At 42.5% G+C, this 14890-nt stretch overlaps 1 protein-coding gene across 1 annotated transcript in view; it reads left to right on the forward strand.

The window, feature by feature from the left end:
* Positions 1-13966, forward strand: part of CMYA5 (cardiomyopathy associated 5) — a 29392-nt gene extending 15426 nt beyond the window's left edge. Inside the window, exons 8-12 of the mRNA XM_085043372.1 lie at positions 2553-2697; positions 10433-10566; positions 11314-11413; positions 12349-12525; positions 13373-13966. Coding sequence (XP_084899498.1) covers positions 2553-2697; positions 10433-10566; positions 11314-11413; positions 12349-12525; positions 13373-13625 — 809 coding nt within the window. The 3' untranslated portion in view covers positions 13626-13966. The remainder of the gene's footprint in view (positions 1-2552; positions 2698-10432; positions 10567-11313; positions 11414-12348; positions 12526-13372) is intronic.
* Positions 13967-14890: the final 924 nt, after the last annotated feature.

Here is a 14890-nt window from a genome sequence, read left to right on the forward strand (position 1 = left end):
AGCAAGCACAGCTTCAAGCCTTTTGCTTCATCTACTAGACTTCAAATCTGTTGATAATTCTCCTTGATACCTAATTTGTGATTCATATTTTAACAAAGGTTACTTTCCAGAGAACTCAAAGTGGAAATTCAAATTTTTGACCTCAGCAATGCAACTGTGAACATGGTGCAGTTTCTGTCAAATGCACAAATGATGAGTTATTCTAGCTAATAAATCATAATTTAAAACGGGGAGTTCACTTCTCTGAAACCATTATTATTAAGAAATCTCTTTGTCTTTTGCTGTCAGGCTCACCATGTATTTTCCCAAAAACTGAAGCCATCTAAAAAAAGTTAATTTACATGAGTCTTTAATGGCTTCCTTCAGTTTGTTTCTTTAAGAAAACAAATAAACTACATCCAATGTGGGCTTATTAAACACCTTCCCTCGAAGGTCAGTTGAACTCCCTCTGGAGTGCATGAGCCCCAGATGGACTTGTGGGGACACTGCTGAGCACTGAGTGATGCAAAATTGCTGCATCTTCTCAACACTGAAGGCAGAAAAATGAGCACCAGTAATGGAAACCAGTTCTTCATAGGGAGTCCAGCTGCTTTGACATGAAGATAAAATATTTTGATTCTTCAAGAAGCCCAATGAACTCAGAAGTGAAAATGCAGAATTTGTTTTTAGTAATTCAGGTTAAAAGTTGGCACATACAAGAAAATAATTTGCTCATATATGCAGTTATAGGAATATACACATTAATAGCTGAAAAAAGTTCCAGTTGTTGGGAACACCCACAAAATTTCTCTGTTGGCACTGCACCCGTGGAGGTGTCAGTGTAGCCTGGAGAGCTGTGGGAAATGCAGGTGGAAGCTGCCGTAGCATCCTGCCAGAACCCCCTGACTCATGCTCCTCCACCTCCCAGAGTCACAGCTTGTCCTGTCCTCTGCTGAGGAACATTCTGTCTCCAAACAGTATTTTCTGTGAGGGAAAGAAGGCAGGAAGTACCCCCTTTGTTCTCGGACCCCAATCCCGACCCCACAACTCTGATGATCTCTCCTTGCAATCCTAAAGACATAGATGTGAATGCACCTTCTGCTGTTGCTCAAAACCTGCGTGATTCTCACCCTGTTGGCTCTTTGCGTCATACAGTCACTTATATGAGCTCTGGAATATTACAATGAAATTAGATTATGTACTCTAGCTGCAGTTAATTTGTAAAAAAATCTTGGAAGCACAGTAACAGCTTTTTCTGGGATGCTCACTGCAGCTATTCTTCAGACAGGTATTTTCAAATTACAGTAAAAAAAGCTTCATGTCTTGTGACATAGTATTTGCACATGCATGGATGTATATTCGTGTGTGAACTGCTGAATGCAGGTATTAGGGGATTCAGCTATTAATTTTTAATTCTCTAGGAAAGATGCATTTAGAAACAGACAATAATCAAATCTATCAGAAGAGAATTAAGGAATTTTTGCTAAGGGACTTAAAAAGAGGCATTACCAGATAATGCTCTATCCCACAAATTCATTATTCTGCTGAATATGTACATTAGCTGCTCCTGTAGTAAAACATGAAGTAAACCTTAACCTGAACTTCTAACTTCCTGATTTTCACTAAACCAGGGAACTGTTAAATACTTGTGGGTGTTTTTCTTTCCTTTTCTAGTAGCAACAAATAATTTTTCTTAGAATGCATCTGGAATGTTTCTTGCAGTTCTATTAGATTATCTTGTCATAAAATCGTCTAATCCCTACTTTCATATTAGCCCTCCCATTTGGAACCCCAAAAATAAAATTAATTTTTATTACCTTCTTCTTTTCTTTAATTAATAAAGTTTGTTTTAGATCTGGTATTAGAACTGTTTATGTCAGTTTCACAACAGGTTGTAAGGTGTTTTCTGTTGCTATTTCCCAGAATGAGAAAAAGCGAGAGAATACAACTGATCCATTTTCAGCCTACAGTGTCGAATGTGCAGTTTTATACAATAGCTTTTGATTGCTTGCAGCTAGTGCATTATTTTACATTCTGTTTTCTGTCTTGCAGTCGGGCCTGCAGCTCTTGAACAGAATCTCTAAAAAGGAGAAATTATAAGACCAAATTTTAGCATTGCAAAAATAACCAGGACACAATTAAACAGAAAGTCAGCATCTCCCTGTCATTTTTGCAGCAGCACATTTGTTTCTGATGCAGTTCATGCAGGGACTGCTGAGGACAGGATTGAGGTGATGCAGGGAGAGCTGTAGGCAGTGCTGCCTCGGTGCTCTGCTCCTTGCAGATTGGCAGAAATGAGGAAAATGTGCTCCAGGAAAGGCATAAGAATTTACCATTCTAAGGATGTGACAAATGCACAACTATTCACAGAGACATTCCCAGCATGTTCTTATTTGTCGTTTTCCCTGTAATGCACCCCTCTGCCGTTCAAATACAAACAAGCAAAAGATCACTGCTGGATGTGGAGAAAACTACCGCGTGGGTTTTCAAGGAGGTGACTGTTGTTTCCCCCGCAAAGATCGCCCTCCGGGCACCCTCCTGGCAGCACAGCTAACGTGTCCCTGTGTCCCCAGCACCCGCCGTGCCCAGCATCAAGGCCGAGGACTGCACCGTGTGTTGGGGCACAGCCACTGTCCGCTGGCGCGCCGCGTCCGTGTCCGCCGAGTCCTTCATCGTGGAGTACTGCCGGCAGCACTCGCCGGAAGGAGAAGGTCTCAGGTCAGTGCCGCGGCCACTAAAGCCCCTTGGTCAGATTAGGCAGCCGCTAATGACCGGCCCCCACACCGCGGGTCATTACGCAAGAGATTATTCTGCCTGCAGCCACGCAAGGAAGAAATCTGCTTCTGTTCTGAGGAATTTAAGGGGCAGGCACTAAGCAGTGTGATTAGGCTGAGACATAAAAATACTTCCTTTTTATTCTGCTTAACCGGACAATCCTTTTCATTTGGGGCCAAAACCCTGGAGATGGTGTGCTGTCTGCAATCAAGCAGAAGTTTCGGGGCTGTGCTGGCAGGGGAAGCTGCCGTGGCCCCGGGGCAGGGCAGGGCAGGGCAGGGCAGGGCAGCTCCATGGGAAGGCGTGTGATGGAGCAACATGGCCCGGTTCGCTCTCTGCTTTGCGGAGAACAAGACAGAAGTCAGCTTTGGGCATAGCAAAGGCAATACGGGTGTCCCAGTGATGGTGGTGACCCATCTGCTATCTGGACGTGCGTGCAGATGCTTCCCGACACACAGCTGAGCTCGGCGCTGCCTGGCTGTGCAGCCGTGCCACAGGGCTCCGAGAGTAGCTTTGAAATTTGGGGCAGTGGCTGTTTATGCCAGACCTTCTCTGGTTTCCCGTATGCTAAGCCTGTGCTGCATAGAGGAGGGGCCAGAAAGCCTCCCCACTGAAGCCATGGAACTATGTCCTGTACCGAAATACAGAGAAAATTACTGCAGAATCATTGAGTCTTAGAAAGGCCTCGTGGCCTCAGTTGGAGGATACCTTAAAGATTGGAAGATTAAGATTACCTTAAACCTTAAAGGTTGGAAGATACCTCATCTAGTTCCAATCTCTCCGCTGTAGGCAGGGAATTACTCAGTGGTGAATGTACTTGAGACTTGGGGGTTTTGTTTGTTTGCTTTTTTAAAACAGTGGCAACAATATTCCAGCAAAATACAGCTGCAAAGGTTTGATAAGTATTGGGAAGTGGAGAGGGGTGACTTGCCATACAGGACCCTGTGGAAGAACCTCAGCCCAGCTGAGGTTGTCTTCTTCACTTCCTGGGGAGCCTCCTTAAGGTCTTCACCTTGGGCTAGTTCACATGAGCATCATGGAAATGGGGCAGAGAGGGAAGAACCCCACGAAGAGGAGGGAAGGGCTCTATGCCCTGCAGTCAGAATTAGTTAAGTGGACTGAAGTGTTCATAGCTTTCTAGTTAAGAAGTACAACTGCGAAACTGCATGCCTTCCTCCTTAGAAAAGTAGGCTGAAAACTGAAATTAAAATTTTCTGTGTGGGTGGGAGACTTTTTATCATGCAGTACCAGTGCACTGCATTACTGCAATCAAGGAGAGGTCTTGCCTGTTCTCCTGCCCCTCGGAGGGACCTGCTCTGTTTCGTACATATTTCATGTGGCCATCAGGTCAGTGTCAACCTGCCAAAGTTGCTGTTGGTCAAACATAATGGAGCTGCTCCCAAAACCTGTGCTGCTTGTTTGCCCTCAAGTTTCTGTGCTGTTATCTGAAATTGTCTTTTTTTCTGAAAACTAAACCAGAAACTGTGCTTATTTCGTGTAATCCATGAGCAAGGTGTTGGTAACACCGAGTGTTTGCTTGTGTGGTGATAAATGTGGCAAAAAATTTCCAGAACAGACCCATTTGCTTTCTCAAGTGACCTCGTGTAAAATCTAATGTGTTTATAATTATACTCAGTCACATTTGACTTTTTGGCCTCCCTGTCGGCAGAAGCTGGCCTTTTACTGTGACAAGTGTGAAAACTTCCCACAGGACAAAATCATAAATTTTCTCAGAATTGCTATAGTTTAAAATTCTGTATTTGTAGAAGGGCTCTGACCTCTTTCTGTGTGTCAGAGACATTGTTTTTCCACTTATTTTCCCTGAAAACAATTTCCCTCTTTCTTTTTCCTAAATCAACCCCCTGAGAATAACCTTGAAATCTTCTGTAGCATCACAACTTGTTACAGTGGTGAAGATTTTTTTTTTAAATTTCTGTTTAAGATAGTACATAAAGTCGACGGAAAAAGAGCCCACATGGAGAACACTGCCTTTATCACTTGTATCAAAGATCAAAGGCCCCCAATGTACAATTTAGGATTAGAAATCAACTTGACTAGAAGTCAGTCAACTTGAGTAGAAGCCAAGTAACTGCATCAGGTGGAATAAAACTCTGAGTGTATGCACACCCAGAATTTTGGTCTCAAATCTGGTAGATTCTTCTGTTTTGTTCTTTTTTTCCCTTGAAAGCTTGGAGTTTGTCCTTTGCAGGTTTCCTGAGCAACAGTCATCTTGGGGATCAGCCAAATGTGGAGCCCTTTCACAGACAGCCTGTGTATTTTGTGCTTGCAGCAGCCCTGTAGCTGAGCAATTTCCCAGTCCCTAGGTGGGAGTTCAAACACATTTCTCAGCAACCATAGAAGGTTCATTCAGTTGCTGCTGGGGGAGCAGCATGAAAACACAGGTCAGGGAAGAACATTCAAGAAAAGTCCTGGAGAAGGCAGCATGGTCCTATCCTATAAAGCTGCTTTCACAGATGTCATTCTGGGAGCTTACTCAAGGTTAAGGACACTGCCAAGGAAGCAAACAGGGAGAAGTGCCCTTATTGAACAGCTAGGGACATGTGGTCTAAACCAGCCCTCTGTAAATTTCAGCCTGCCACAGAATCCCAGGATGGTTGTGGTTGGAAGGGACCTTTGGAAATCACCTAGAGTAACACCCCTGATCAAGCAGGGCCCCCTAGAACAAGTTGTCCAGGATGCTTTTGAATATCTCCAAGAATATCCTTGGAGCAGTCCCAGCTCCCCAGGGAGAGAATTTGGAGCACATCTGGAAATGAAACCGCACTAAACTTTCCTTTCAAATACTGTCAAAAACCAAAACAAACCAACAAAAAAAACCCCACAAAACCCCATCAACCAAAATATACAAAAAACCAACCAACTAACCAACCAACCAAAAAAACTCCACCCAAATCTACATTTTTTTCCTTCTCTGTTCTCACTTCTTGCCAGCTTGCCACCTGAGGGACATGATTTCACATAAAATCGTCTTAAATCTTTATCAACGAGTCCCTGGCTTGCTGCAGTGGTTTTAAAGCTCCTTCCCAGATTGAATCTTTTTCCAGAATCTTTATGAGTGATGCTTTGAAATGTTTCTTTCAGTTTCGAGAGCTCTGCTATTTTCTCACTGTTCAGCCTCTTTGTGTTAAGAAGTCAATGGAGTTGTGGGTGGAAGATGGAAAGCTGTGAGAAATGTAGTCCAGGGATTAGGTATGTAGGCTGTTCAGATGGAAAGCCTGTGTCACATCATGAGAAATCTGTAAGACTCAGGAGGCAGAAATTAGTGCAGTATGTGGTGAGCTTGTGAAAGTGGAAGTTACTGAATGTCATCCACTCTGACAATGCAAGACCAACACTTCTAGTCTAGACTCCTTATGGAGCAAGTCTAATGCTGGAACAAGAGGAGCAAGTCTCCCTCCTCTTGCATTGCCCACACAATTGTCCTGCTAGCTCAGGAAGCAGGCTGTGGGAAACACAGAACCTTCCTTCCCTCTAGCTCTGCCATCGCAGATAGGAGCAAGCAGGGGGTGTTTTGGTCACCTAACCCCAAAAACAGCCAGAGCTGGGAGAGGAGAGGAGAGGAGAGGAGAGGAGAGGAGAGGAGAGGAGAGGAGAGGAGAGGAGAGGAGAGGAGAGGGAGAGGAGAGGAGAGGAGAGGAGAGGAGAGGAGAGGAGAGGAGAGGAGAGGAGAGGAGAGGAGAGGAGAGAGAGGAGAGGAGAGGAGAGGAAGCATGTGACACAGCTGGGAGCAAACTCAGAGCTATTTGCTCTTTATTTTTAGCTTCAAGAGCTTTTTTCCACTCATGGTGCGCCCTTTCTGTGTGCTTCCACATGTATCTTGAGAAGCTTGCATACTTTCAGTCCTAACTCTGTATCAGTGATAGCAGCACAGCTCTGGAGGTACTGTTTCAGTGGGATCTTGGGGGTGGAAATGACAATTATAGCACAGAGGGTGTTGTGAATCATTGCAAGGCATATCATTTGCTGGGTTCAGGCAATATTAAAAAATATCCCCTAGATGTTGTTTTCTTTAAATAAATGAGGATGCTGATGAGAGAAACGTGCATGAAAACACAACATCACATTTCCCTAAAGCCAGAGAAATCACAGATTTAGCAGACAACTGCTACTATAATATTCCTTGGCAAGTTAAAGGTGAAGAAACATGCAACTCCTTTTTGTTCTGCTTTAAATATCATGTACCTGATATTTGGAGATTCGAATTTCAGACTTACAGATTCCTCTTACAATGAGAGAGATTGAGAGGAGATACTTAAAATATTTAACTTCAAATGCTTCTTGTGTTTTTGTGCACTAATTTTTGTATCGCAATACCAAGAAGTTGAGAGGACAGTGCAAATAAGATAACATTTAAGCTAAAGACCAGGATGCCTCACACTTTGATAACAACATTATTACATTTCCAATCATCTCTAAAGTGGGCAGGTGTATGTAAAATAGAAGCTATGTGACATTAGAAATGTTGTAGGTGGATTTCTCTTTCTTTCAAAATTACAGTTCACTACTTAAGGTGAGCTTGAGGAAGATTTATCTGCAATGCTTGTTGGAAGAAATCAGAAATGAAACAGCCTTCCACCAACACAGTCAGGATGCATTTTTCCTCGCCTTCTCCTACACATAACCTGTTTGCTGTAAGCTGAGCACTAATCATACCTTCTCCTCATCCTTGCTTTTGCAGAGTAAATCTAAAGCATGACAAACTACAGTGATTGCTGAGGAGCCCTCGGTATTCAACTCACCCCTTCACCCTACCCTCTAGACAGGAGAGCCAATAGATAGCAAGACCTATTTCTTCTTTGCATGCAGCTTCTTTTGTGCTTGGATCTGGCTCAGAATGTAGCAAATGAAATTCTTTCCTGTCAGCATATTCTGTTTCGTTAGTTGGCAGCAGCAGGACTGTTTTTAAGCCTTAATCGTAGCTAAAATTGATGGGGTCTTATTCTTAGGCAGCTTAAAGCTGGCTGAAATAGATTACCAAGCAGAGAATGCTATTCGAAAATCTGATCACCGTTTTACAGCCCAGATCTGCTTAAAGTCGAGATTTTTCTGTTTCACTATTACAACTGAAAAGCAGCATGCTATTGCTCTCTGATTGAAACACGCACCCAAATTCTGATTTGGAGAATTTCATATTTGTAAGAGACTTAAGTCTGAACCTTAATGGCTGACCCTATTCTTCAAATGACTGGGCCAAAAATGTTCTCTAAATACCTATGTGATATCTCTGGGATCCAGAGTCCAGAATATGAATACCCATGTCTACTCATTACACCATAATGTAACTGTCTAATTGAATTTAGAAATTATTTTGTGTTTTATTAATTAATAGTCTGATCAATAGTACATAGTGAGAAAGAAGATCCCCTAATTTCTTTGGAAGGATACTGACTTACATGATGTTTTCCAGAAGACAGAAGCAGGAGCCATATACAGGGCATCACTGTGCTTAAAGGCATGCTGATCTACATATTGCCACAGACAGCTTGCAAGGAGTATCTTAGCATATCCTCCCTTCATCTCACTTCTGTTTGCTCAGAGCTCCTCCTTGGTGGTCTATGCTTCAGATTCACATCAAAGATGTCAGTGTGCTGCATTTAAGGAACGGGTTGGGTAAGTCTTGCCTAGGAAGCATGGGCAGATTTCTGCAAAGCTTAGGTGCCTACTTCTTTTCCCCTACCTCTGCTTCTATGCTGTTTCTCCATTCCCTCACTTCTTTCATATTTGCCTTCTTTCTCAGTTCCGATCTTGTCGTTTTCTTCAATTCATCCTTTTTTCTCTTGTCCCTTGTACTCAAGACTAAAGAGCTCAGGTTCTCATCAGGCAGTTCATCAGGTTGTATCTCTTCTCTAAACCTTGCAGTAAGAAATGACTAGCCTGCTGTACTGTCAGTGCCTTGCTGAAGTGGTCTAGTGGTCAGGGCCTTTGTGAGTGTCATGGGGGTGAAGCAGACCATACAATTTCTATCATGTTTGCAAACACTTTACTGCATCAGTTTCAGCATTAATGTAACACATTCCCTGAAAGTAGTCCTGTGGTGATCACACTGGAGCCCCAGACTCTCTGAAATTCTTTTAAATTAAAAGAATAGATCACAGAAGCACCCGATGCATTTCTCAATGTTCTTGAATGACTTTTAATGACAACTGTCAGTGCAAAATACCTGTTACAGAGTAATAAGGCTGGTTCACCAGTCTTGTCCCAAGATGCCATCCTCCTAGAAAGAGATCTGTGTGGTGTAAGCAGGAATTTGGTGTGTGAAGAGCTGTGAGATTTTACCTTGACGCGATAAATGCAGCAGAAGCAGGCATGTGAAAAATCCCGATGGATGAGCACTGATTATTCTTCAGTTTGTACTGCTCTCTGGTGGGATATAGGCGTAAAAACAGTCACCCCAAATGAATAGCAACGATCTGATCTGACTGCTGACTCGCCTGCCTTGCCTCCTCTGCGGCCACAGCGATTTGTGCTGGAAAAGGTAATTTGTTTAGTCTAGCTTCTCACAGAGGCATTGCTTGCAGGCGGGAGACCATCGTGGGCTCCACTCTGAAACCTGAGGTGGAAGGAGAAGTGTCTTGCTCACTCTCCAAAGGCAGGTCTCCTGTTCTTGAATTTAAATACTTGCCTTGTAGATTCCTAAAAGCATTTCTGGGAGGTAATTATCTACTTTATACAGATAATCAGTATTTACCTGCAGGCATACAATGCAGAGCATCTATATTGTCTGGCTTTGCTGTTACCAATTGAGGCAAAAAATGAGTAAGATCAAGATCCAGTGTATGAGAATTTGTTAAGCCAACCTTTCTTACTGCTGACAATATAGAAAATGCCATCTTTCTAGCCATCCAAAATCCTTTCACTGGTACTTTCACAAGCTTCCTGCTTTCCAGCAGCATGTCAAGTACCAGGGGTAGAGGATGTGAGGGCTGGAGTTTTTGAGGCACTGTGCTGGGGAGCACAGTCAAAGCAGGGCACTGTGTGAAGGCAGCTCCTCCACTCTGCCTCCTGCAAAAATGTCCATTTAGAGAGCACAGCACCACGACAGAGCACAGGCTTAGCTGTTGAAGGATTTGTGAATGTGGAGTGAATAACAAGTGAATTACCATTTTGTGATGATTCTGTAATGAAGAGCATGATTCCTGTGCTACATCAGATAAGGGTAAAAGTTGTCTTGGACTTGTAGCATGTGCCCAGACAGTAAAAACACAAGTATATTCCGTGTCATACAACTGAATTAATTAAAAGGTGGGGTTTTTTTCTGGAGAACTTACTCATTTTGTAAAAAAAGCAGACTTTTCACAGGAGGCATATGAGGGTTTGACTCTGTGCATCTTAAATTTTATGTGATGAATTATGCTGCAAAATGAACATAAAGTGATCATTACAGCAAATGAATGCACTGGGTGATAAGGTGGTACGGGAACAAAGGCCTGAAATTTTGTCAGAAAAAGTGAAGACAATCCCTCAAGTGAAATACTAAAGCTCATACATAAGCCAGTTGTTTGTGAAACCAGTATTTGCTTTTCTCATTTGGAGTTTCTGTATGGTCTCTGTTGTTTCAGTAGTAAACAATACTGTTAAGGGACTTAGCTGTTGTCATAAAATAGTCTTCCCTAGTTTGGATACCTGCATACATTTAATGTACCTTCAACATTTGCAGATCTTTTGCTGGTGTTAAGAAACCTGAACTGAAAGTATCCCTGGAGCCCAATGTGAACTATTTCTTCTATTTGAGGGCTGTCAACCCATTTGGGACAAGTGAACAAAGTGAAGCAGCTCTCATCTCAACTAAAGGTAGATCATAATTTCCTGGTGTCAAAACAATGGGATGGGAGGGCAAAGTAGCCAAACATTTTTCTTTGGAAATTATACCTGAAGTTCCCAATATGGTTGTTACCAAGTTATTGAAGTTTTTATCTCATTAACTCATTTTTTTTCTGCTTAAAATTGGCTTAATCAGGACTACTTCAGTTGAAGTTTGTATATTTATGTCCTATGTAAAACTGGTGTGACCTCAAGCAAAAATGTTGAATTCTGTCAGAGATACAAAGTGATTAAGTATTCTTCAGGGATCTCAGTTTGCTTGAGTCTGACAGAGCACAATCAGATAAAAGTCATCATGACCTTAAAGAAAACCTCTCACAATTAAAACCTAATGGAGTTTGAGTGATGAGAAGGCATGCAAAGCAGTTTTAAAATGTAATGGATGATTCAAACGCCGAGATTTGCAGATAAATAGTGTTAAATTATGTATGGTTCTTCCAAATCAGCCTCAAAATTCAAATTTGCTACTTTGAAAAAAGCAATTGGTTGAAAATTATTCAACCTTCTTAAAGACCTCTTTATCACCTAGCTGCATTTCTGAATATTAGACTGATGTCCTTGCATTTGCACCCAATATTCTGTCACCCCCACCTGCCAGCCGACGCAACTCTGTCCAGCTAAAGTGGCAGTAATTGTTACTTAACATTTTATGATTCATCTCATGTTAATGTAGCCAGCCTCTCAGATCTGGTGTTTCTTTATCATGAATTGTATCAGGAACTCGATTTCGCCTGCTGAGTGACACAGCCCATCCTGCTTTACAAATCTCCTCTAATGCAACAGTGATCCACCTTCCCGAGAAAACCAAACTCACTGGGTGAGTAGCAGTATGATGAGCACAACCGCCTTGTGGGGTTCAGGATGGATCCCTCACTTCTATTTTTTGCCTATAGACATCTTTCACATTACACTTATTTTGTAGAAGAACTGAGTAATTTTGGTCATGCAGCCCCTGGACTTTGTGCAGTTGAACCCCCTTTTCAAACACTGCAACCTCTCAATAAATTCAGTGGTAGGATTGATGTAGGTGCTGGGAAGAATTCAGTGTCAGATTAAGGAATTGCCAGGAAGTCAAAGGCAGTGGTATCTACTTGGACTTCTTGATTTTTTTCAGCCCATGGTCACTGCTTAATCCATCAGAGTCTCAAAGCAATTTTTTGCTGCCCTGAGAAGGTCAGATTTGTGGGCTTAGTTTTTAATATATTGTGGATAGAAGTAATCCATCTTCCATAGTTTGCTTCTCTCCTGAGGGCATTACTGGTAATGTTTTCCAGAGTATTTGTGGCTTTGGAGAACTAGGAAGTGCTCCTGGGATATGTTAACATGGTTGTACCAGGCTAGCTCTATCCACAAAGAACATGACAGGGGTGTTGACATATTCTTATCAGTTCCAGGACAAGCACAGGCCCACTTTTATAACTTGTGCCATGGCTTTTAGAAGGCTGGTTTAAGCACTTTTTCTTGCTATTCCCACTGAATGTACACAAGATGTTTGTGACTATGTCTACTTAAAACAGCCAGACTTTCTAGCTGAACAAGCCTTCTAAATCTGAGGTCTTTTAGATAAGTCCATCTCAGTGCAGAGATGAAAAGATTCTCAGTTAAACCTTTGATAAAACCCTGCAGTTGGAACAACAGAGTGTAATTCATTAGTAATTTTACATGATGCTTCGTGATATGACTGAAAGAAATATCACAATATGGTTCATCTACCACCGCACTCTCTTTACTGTATGCCTCTTCCACAAACAGGTTTCCTTCAGTCCTGGGTGAACTGCTGCCTGCTCAAGGATGTCATTACTGGGAAATTGTTGTCTCTGCCTGCAGAAGCTACAGGATTGGGATTTGCTATGAAGAAATAACACAGAGCAGTGTCCTGGGGCTGAGTGAAACCTCCTGGTGCATGCGGTGCTGTCCTACACAAACCAGGTAAAGAGGAGTCAGTCTGCCTGCTTGTGAAGTTACTTGTCCTTCATGACCATAGAGCTGGCCAGCCACAAGAATCATGAGACCAGAAAGGATTCTTCTGCTTTCTTTATGCAAATTTGAATAACAAGAGAAGGACATCTACATAAGATCTTTAGACCTCCTCTTAGTTTAAAAGCTTTATAATGCACCTTAAAAAGCAAAATTGATCTCAGACAATTGTAACACCCTTCACCCAGACAGTGAATAAAACTGAAAGAACTAGTTTGTTGCTGCTCATATCCTGATTTGCTTCACTAAACCCCAGCAAGTGTATTTATTTCCATAAACGCAGCCTTTTTAGAACCTCTTTCCATCTGCAGGAGATGTCAAGCCTTGATAGGGAATGTTTTCTCCTGCCTTGTTCTTCACAGCAGTAGCACTCAGCTGCCACTGTCGGAAGACTGCAGGGTGCTGGGGTAGTCTGTGGTAGCAGGCCAGTGCCAGGCTGCTTGGAGATTTATAAGACACCACACTGCTATGGTGTAAAGGTGCTCTTGATCTAAACAAGTGTGCTTTTTTCAGTGTGAAATCATATAGCTGTATGAACATAACTAGCTAAATGCAACAGCCAAGAGGCTTTTTTTTTCTAAGAGTCCAATGATGCCAAGTGAAAAGGCTTGTCAGGATGCCAGGCAGGGCTTGAAGTGATGCCTCATTTGCTTTGCCTATGTACTGAGCAAAATGCTGCTTCCACGTGACAGGCTGCTGTGTGCAGCCACCTGTTAATAGATTGGAATTAAGCTGCAGGTTATTTCTGGTAAATTGCAATGGGCAGGCTCACTGTATTCTGGTTTCTGTTTTCCTGCAGCTTTCTTTACAGATTTCTTCACACCGGTGTGATGAGTGATGTCCATGTGACAGAACACCTGGCCAGGATTGGCATCCTGTTGGATTACAGTAGTGGCAGGCTATTGTTCTTCAATGCAGAGAGAGGACTGGTGCTCTTTGCCATCAGGCACAAATTCACCGATGCTGCTCACCCAGCCTTTGCCCTGGAGAAGGCAGGAGTGCTCACCCTGTGCACAGGAATGGAGCTGCCAGAGTTCGTGAAGCACAGCTAATCTCCTGTTTCACACTTTCCAGAAATTACAAATACAGCATCAGGGGATAGAGAGAGGAAGAGGCATGCCAGGAAGGGATAGCTAGTCTTCACTGGTGAATGCTATGTGCACAGCTCTCCTTCACATCATCAGTAATTGTAGTTACTGCTCAGACACATAATCACCCTGAGCCTGGAAGAAAATCTACTCCTTCAGATGGAGCATGCACCTAGTAACACACACAGCAGTACTTCCAAGGGGATAAAGAAGTTTTGTTAGATATGATAGTGCTAGCTGTCTTTTTAAAGTTAATTATGAACCCATGTATGAAATAAATGCATTTCTCACTGCAATACATGAAAGTTGTTGTTTCATCATTTGCCAGGACAGTCAGAGCCTGAATCCAAGAAGATGTACTTGGAAAATGTATAAAAATTCCAAAAACTGAAACATTTTACAGATTGATATTTCCTGTGCAATTGTTTGCTAGCTCTTTAATGCAGAAATTAAGAAAACTTGGACATGCAGAAATCTTCATGTTTGCAAAATGAGGGAGTCCCAAGCTAATTCTTTATACCAGCCATGTAACAAGTCTGAGTATGCCCCACCTACCTGACCTGCTCACAGCAGACTAACAGCTACCTGTCTGTGTCAGCAAATATCTGCGTGTGAATAGCTACTCATGAAACACATGTATGAGGAAATTTAATAATAGTGGTAAAAGTCTTCCCTTGTGTTTTTCATTCTCAGTTTGTTGGGTAAGTGGTTTTAATGGTGAAAGGAATATTGCTACTCAGGACCTTGTGGATTACCACTTTTCTGTCACTGCATTTTACCTTGGCTCTTACAAACTTGATGCTTCTAACTTCAGGCTTGTATCCATTTTCCTGCATCTGCCCTGCTCTTTCCTGTTATCCATGCTAGCACCAGCATCATGATAGTGAGGTGCAGTGTTTCAGGACCATCAAAACAGGCAGGCTAAAATTGGTTGATGTCATCACAGGAATAGGATGCTTATTTTCCCCCTTGGCTTTTTCAAACTGTTTTTCCAAGCACTTCAGACATTGTTAGTATGGCTGCCTTCCTACGTGTCTCAGGGGCTGAAGGCACAAATGCCAGTGGTGCTGAACTCCTGTGAGTGCTGGGGGGAAATTAATCTTAAAGCAGGCAGGCAATGTTTTCATGCAGTGCCTGCTCTGGAGATTTTGGCCTCAGGGGACTCTGTTGCCAGACTGATTTTTGAGCTCAGCTGAAGAGCTGTACTCTCTGAATTAAAACAGGTTTCA

Source organism: Lichenostomus cassidix, chromosome Z (genome assembly GCF_008360975.1).
Source record: "Lichenostomus cassidix isolate B80296 chromosome Z, HeHo_3.0, whole genome shotgun sequence".
Taxonomy (NCBI): Eukaryota; Metazoa; Chordata; class Aves; order Passeriformes; family Meliphagidae; genus Lichenostomus; species Lichenostomus cassidix.